Source organism: Entelurus aequoreus, linkage group LG14 (assembly GCF_033978785.1).
Source record: "Entelurus aequoreus isolate RoL-2023_Sb linkage group LG14, RoL_Eaeq_v1.1, whole genome shotgun sequence".
Lineage (NCBI taxonomy): Eukaryota > Metazoa > Chordata > Actinopteri > Syngnathiformes > Syngnathidae > Entelurus > Entelurus aequoreus.
In genome coordinates this window covers 2,879,076-2,885,692 of record NC_084744.1, presented here as the reverse complement: position 1 = coordinate 2,885,692, position 6,617 = coordinate 2,879,076, and the positions used below count along the sequence as shown (strand labels likewise).

Sequence of the window (6,617 nt, the reverse complement as noted above, 5' to 3'; positions counted from 1 at the left end):
TATATAATAAAAGTGAGCTTTTGTTAAACCAAATATTGTGTCTTTTTTTCCATATACAACAACCTATCTGGACTCCATAAGAGAATCGATAAGGAATCGGTTCGATAAGAGGATTCGATAATAGACTCGAACTCGATAATTCCTTATCAAACATCATCCCTAGTAGATCCTGCTGAAATCTATGTATTCCATGAATAGACAATCCTTTTCAATCGGGAAAACATCGTTTTGGAATCGAGAATCGTGTTGAATTGAAAAAAAAAATCGATTTTGAATCGAATCGTGACCTCAAGAATCGATATTGAATCGAATAGTGGGACACCCAAAGATTCACAGCCCTACTAGCTTCATTACATTACGATAACAGACATCACACACATTTATTATATTGTAAAATTCACAAACTTTGCTTGGAGTGATGAATGACAAAGTAGATACGCTATGGACAACTGGAAGACGGTCCAAAGCTCTAAACAGATAAAAGATAGCGCCATACCACAAACAATGACACACCTTTTTACCGTCTTTGTTATTATTTGTTTTAACTATATGCATAAGGGCAGTGTTTTTTAAGCCGCAGTGTACAAAGCGTACGGAAAAAGTAGCAGTTTATAATCGGTAATTTCCAGTATATATACAGTATATATGCACAATCCCACCGTAAAAGTCAGTATATTAAAGCTGTGTCAAAAAAGATCAGGCTTTCAGTAGTGAGCAGATAAAGACATCCCACCCTAATTGAAAGTTTGCACGTTTTATAAATAGCTGCACATTTGCTTCCTAAATGTCAAGAGCTGGAAAAGTTATTATTATAAATTATTAGGGATGTCCGATAATGGCTTTTTTGCCAATATCCGATATTCCGATATTGTCCAACTCTTAATTACCGATACCGATATATACAGTCGTGGAATTAACACATTATTATGCCTAATTTGGACAACCAGGTATGGTGAAGATAAGGTCCTTTTTTTAAAAATGTATAAAATAAAATAAGATAAATAAATTAAAAACATTTCCTTGAATAAAAAAGAAAGTAAAACAACATAAAAACAGTTACATAGAAACTAGTAATTAATGAAAATGAGTCAAATGAAGTGTTAAAGCAGGGGTCACCAACGCGGTGGCCGCGGGCACCAGGTAGCCCGTAAGGACCAGATGAGTAGCCCGCTGGCCTGTTCTAAAAATAGCTCAAATAGCAGCACTTACCAGTGAGCTGCCTCTATTTTTTAAATTGTATTTATTTACTAGCAAGCTGGTCTCGCTTTGCCCGACATTTTTAATTCTAAGAGAGACAAAACTCAAATAGAATTTGAAAATCCAAGGAAATATTTTAAAGACTTGGTCTTCACTTGTTGAAATAAATTCATAATTTTTTTTACTTTGCTTCTTATAACTTTCAGAAAGACAATTTTAGAGAAAAAATCCAACCTTAAAATTATTTTAGGATTTTTAAACACATATACCTTTTTACCTTTTAAATTCCTTCCTCTTCTTTCCTGACAATTTAAATCAATGTTCAAGTAATTATTATTTTTTTATTGTAAAGAATAATAAATACATTTTAATTTAATTCTTCATTTTAGCTTCTGTTTTTTCGACAAAGAATATTTGTGAAATATTTCTTCACACTTATGATTAAAATTCAAAAAAATTATTCTGGCAAATCTAGAAAATATGTAGAATCAAATTTAAATATTTTGAATTTCTTTTAAAATTTTTGTTCTGGAAAATGTAGAAGAAATGATTTGTCTTTGTTAGAAATATAGCTTGGTCCAATTTGTTATATATTCTAACAAAGTGCAGATTGAATTTTAACCCTTTCAAAACAGGTCATCAAAATTCTAAAATGAGTCTTTATCAGGAAAAATGACTAATGATGTTCCATAAATTATTTTTTTAATTTTTTCAAAAAGATTCAAATTAGCTAGTTTTTTCTTTTCTTTTTTTCGGTTGAATTTTGAATTTTAAAGAGTCGAAATTGAAGATAAACTATGTTTCAAAATTTAATTGTCATCTTTTTTGTGTTTTCTCCTCTTGTATAAAAATGTTAGTGGCTATCTAGTTAAAATGGGATATTGTGATTTCACAAGACTGTCTTAGAAGTGATCATTTGAAAATGTTCAATTTGAAAAATGTGCACTTAGAGAAAATATAAAAATAAAGTGTTGCATATTGATACTCATCTGTTTCTATATATATTTAATGTGAGAAATCATTAAGATGATCAGTGTTTCCACAAAGATAAACATCATTAATTATTAATAATAACATAGAGTTAAAGGTAAATTGAGCAAATTGGCTATTTCTGGCAATTTATTGAAGTGTGTATCAAACTGGTAGCCCTTCGCATTAATCACTACCCAAGAAGTAGCTCTCGGTTTCAAAAAGGTTGGTGACCCCTGTGTTAAAGGTTAGTACTATTAGTGGAGCAGCAGCACGCTTACGGACTGTATCCCTTGCAGACTGTATTGATATATATTGATATATAATGTAGGAAGCAGAATATTAATAACAGAAAGAAACAACCCTTTTGTGTGAATGAGTGTAAATGGGGGAGGGAGGTTTTTTTTGGCTTGGTGCACTAATTGTAAGTGTATCTTGTGTTTTTTATGTTGATTTATTAAAAAAAAAAAAAAAAAAAACAATACCGATAAAAAAACAAAACGATACCGATAATTTTTGATATTCCATTTTAAAGCATTTATCGGCCAAAAATATATTATCGGACATCTCTAAAAATGATCTGCCAATAGAACAATACATTATGGCTTGTCAAGACTTTCCAAAACAAGTACAATTAGCTAACCTCATTGAACCCAAAAATACCTTAAAAGAAGTATATTCTCACTAATAACAACTGTACTACTACCGTATTTCCTTGAATAGCCGCAGGGGCGTTAATCAATTTAAAACCTCCTGTCACTCCTGCGTTTACCGGAAACCGGCGGGATGGCCGTGCATGCGGTAATTATTTTAAAACCTCTTCACACTCCGGCGTTTATCAAAAGGAATCCATAAAATTTAGTCGTGCGCTTTGAGTGTGATGTAAGCATACCATCATGAAAAGCACATTTAATTAAAAAAACGTTATTATGGTCTTACCTGTACTTATAAATGGAGTCCATTTGCAGCTCCTTCTGACCAAAAGCATCGATAACTTGTTTATAGAAGTCTTCATTATTTTCTTTCTTCAGTTTTAAAAGTCTCTCTGTCTCGATGGAGATATTCCTTTAATTATTACCTCCTGCTTCCATTGAAAGTCCAGTTTAGAAAACTGTTTTGTGTTAGAAGGAAGAAAAAAAAAATCTCTTGCTGCGTGTGTTCACTTCTTCTGCAGTACCGGAAGTCGCAAGAAGGATCACTAGCGCGGCAGCGCCCTCTACCACCAGGAGGCGGGAGTCATTTAATGACTTATACAGTATTTCACACACGCAGCTACGGTATATTAATAAAACATAGCTGCTTACTGTTCTCTTTAGCATACTGTACAGGTATTCAATAGCTTGGACTAGTGATGGGTCCGGCAACACAGCTGCATCGGCGCATGCGTCGAGCTCATAGAGCGATACCCTGTGTCGGTGCGCGTATCGCTTTTAGAAAGTCACGTGACCGAACACGAGCTGTTTTGGTCACGTGACCGCTCATGAGCTGTTCTTGTCACGTGACTGCTCATGAGCTGTTCCGGACACGTGACCAATACGCGAACTGTATCGCACTGACGCGTGCGCGCCAAACTGTGTTTATAAGGAAGCGGCGCATCTGTCAACGAGATGCACCTGGCAACACTTCTCTTGTTGGCCATTTATCATTTATCGTCGTCGATCATGGAGCAGCCTCAGGGAAAAAGAAAAAATTCCGCCGTGTGGGACTATTTTGATCAAATACCGGATAATAAGGTATTGGTGTTTATTTCCTTCTCGTTTCATCCTCTTCTCTCAAAGTTTCCACTTGATCTATTAGAATTCAAAATCTCTTCAAAATGATTCTTAGTTTACTATTCATATTTTCTGCAGGTTAAATGTTGCATTTGTTCGACAGAATTGTCGTACATCAACAAATCCACCTCCTCAATGCTGAGGCATTATAGGCCCAGGCATGAAAATGAAGTTCCAGAGACACCCAGGATAAACTCAGGTATACAGCCATTCTACAACTTACTCAGTTTATTTTTTGAGAATTAATTCCCTTCTTCTTTATCTCATTTTTAACCATCAAGCTACCAGGAAGCAGATGCTGGATGAGGCTCTGCTGAAGTTCATTGTGAAGGACTGCCAGCCCCTCAGCATTGTGGAGAGTGAAGGGTTCAGGGAACTGGTGCAGGTCCTTGAGCCATCATAGGTTTTGCCTACCAGAAAGGTTTGTGTGGAAATGATCTAAAGTTGTAGTTGATACATCCAATTTATTTAATATTTAAATTAAATACGTTGAGTTGCTTTTGGTTTGACTTGGTGTTATTTTCAGACCATCCAAAAAATGCTGGTGACAAAATATGAGGAGGAACGGGAAGGAGTGAAATTGGAAGTACAGCAAGCTGTGGCAGTGAGTAGAACAGCTGACATGTGGACATCTGTAAACATGGAGGCTTACTTGGCTCTTACCTGCCACTACATAAATGATCATTTGCAGTTGTGTACATCTGTGTTGGGTGTGCAATACTTTCCACAAAGTCACACTGCTGACAATTTGGCCCAGGTCAAAAGGGACATGATGGCAGACTGGGCCATAACTAATAAAGTAAAGTGTTTTGTGACCGACGCAGCACCAAACATGATTGCATCCACTAGACAGCTCCAAATTCCACACTCAATTTGCATTGCACATAGTCTTAATTTATTAGTTAGAAAATCATGTGACCAGATCCCCACACTTGCATCCATCAGACACAAAGCTAGGCACATTGTCAGATGGAGCACTACAGCTAAGGAAAAGCTTGCTCAAGTGCAGCAACAGATGGGACGGCCAACCCTGAAACTCATCAATGAGGTGGCAACACGCTGGAACAGCACATATGAAATGCTGTCAAGGCTACATGATGAGAAGGAGTCAGTGTGGGTATCTCTGGCCTCTCTAAAAACAGATTGGACTCCACTTACAGCTGATGAGTTTAACATCGTAGGAGAAACACTTATTGTGCTTGCTCCTTTCCATCAAGCCACAGTGGAGTTGTCTGAGGAGAGGCGAGTGTCAGGGTCAAAGGTCATCCCGATGATGAAAATGCTGTACCTTGCACTAGAGCATAGTGCTTCAACCTTGCAAACACAGGCAGCCAAACACCTCCATGAAAGTTTGAAGCGTCGAGTCACAGACACTGCTTCCAATCTGGAGTCATTAAGTGTGTTGACCCTAGCAACACTTCTTGACCCCAGATATAAATCACTCGGGTTCCGCAGTTCTTTTAAATTAAATGACGCCATCGTTCGCCTACGCTCCGAATGTGCGTCTGTCATCGGACGCACAAATGAGCCCCTGCCAGGACCATCTGCAGAACAGCTGTCTGCACCCACTTCAGGCATTTATTCAGCATTATTTCTTTGTTGTTGTTTGAAATCATGTAATAAAATGCATATTTTTTGTTTTTAAGATAACCTTTGGAAACATCTGGATATGGAAGTGGGAAGGCAGACAAAAAACTCTACTGTAGATGCCATACAAGAGGTCCAACGGTACCTGGCAGAGGGAAATGTAGCTAGGTCCCAGGACCCATTAAAATACTTGGACCAACAGAAAACCACCTTCCCAAACCTCTTCCAGCTATCACTTCATTTCCTCTGCACTCCCGCCTCCTCTGTGCCCTGTGAGCGGGTATTTTCTACAGCTGGAGAAATTATAACCAAAAAGAGAAATCGTTTAAAATTTAATACTTTGGAAAAACTGTTTTTTTTAAATAAAAATATGTAAAAAAAAAAAATAAAAAAATCCCAGTCCACAAGCATCATCATTTACAACACATTCTCTTAGATTTCCATGTTCTGATACAGTGGTTCTCAAATGGGGGTACGCGTACCCCTGGGGGTACTTGAAGGTATGCCAAGGGGTACGTGAGATTTTTTCGGTAGGTTGGAGTTCAAATCCCAGCCGAGTCATACCAAAGACTATAAAAATTGGACCCATTACCTCCCTGCTTGGCACTCAGCAACACGGGTTGGAGTTGGGGGTTAAATCACCAAAATGATTCCCGGGCGCGGCGCCGCTGCTGCCCACTGCTCCCCAAGGGGATGGGACAAATGCAGAGGACAAATTTCACCACATCTAGTGTGTGTGTGACAATCATTGGTACTTTAATCTTAATCTTAATCTTTTAAAATATTCTAAAAATAGCAACAATTCAAAAATCATTTATAAATATATTTATTGAATAATACTTCAACAAAATATGAATGTAAGTTCATAAACTGAACATCAAATCAAGTAGGCTATTCCATTCATTACAATGCAACAATGCAATATTCAGTGTTGACAGCTAAAACATTTTGTGGACATGTCGCATTGATGTTAAAGATTTATTTTTTTGTGAAGAAATGTTTAGAATGAAGTTCATGAATCCAGATGGATCTCTATTACAATCCCCAAAGAGGGCACTTTAAGTTGATGATTACTTCTATGTGTAGAAATCT

At 37.0% G+C, this 6,617-nt stretch overlaps 1 protein-coding gene across 2 annotated transcripts; it reads left to right on the top strand.

The window, feature by feature from the left end:
• Positions 1 to 3,698: 3,698 nt before the first annotated feature.
• Positions 3,699 to 5,862, top strand: LOC133665215 (E3 SUMO-protein ligase ZBED1-like). 2 transcript variants are annotated; one of them, XM_062070463.1, is made up of 4 exons: positions 3,699 to 3,899; positions 4,042 to 4,137; positions 4,220 to 4,359; positions 4,465 to 5,862. In XM_062070463.1, the coding sequence occupies exon 4, from the start codon at positions 4,477 to 4,479 to the stop codon at positions 5,581 to 5,583; it is 1,107 nt and encodes a 368-aa protein (XP_061926447.1). In that variant the 5' UTR covers positions 3,699 to 3,899; positions 4,042 to 4,137; positions 4,220 to 4,359; positions 4,465 to 4,476; the 3' UTR covers positions 5,584 to 5,862. The 2 variants fall into 2 exon arrangements, with proteins under 2 accessions (XP_061926447.1, XP_061926446.1); XM_062070462.1 differs by having other exon boundaries at positions 4,017 to 4,137.
• Positions 5,863 to 6,617: the final 755 nt, after the last annotated feature.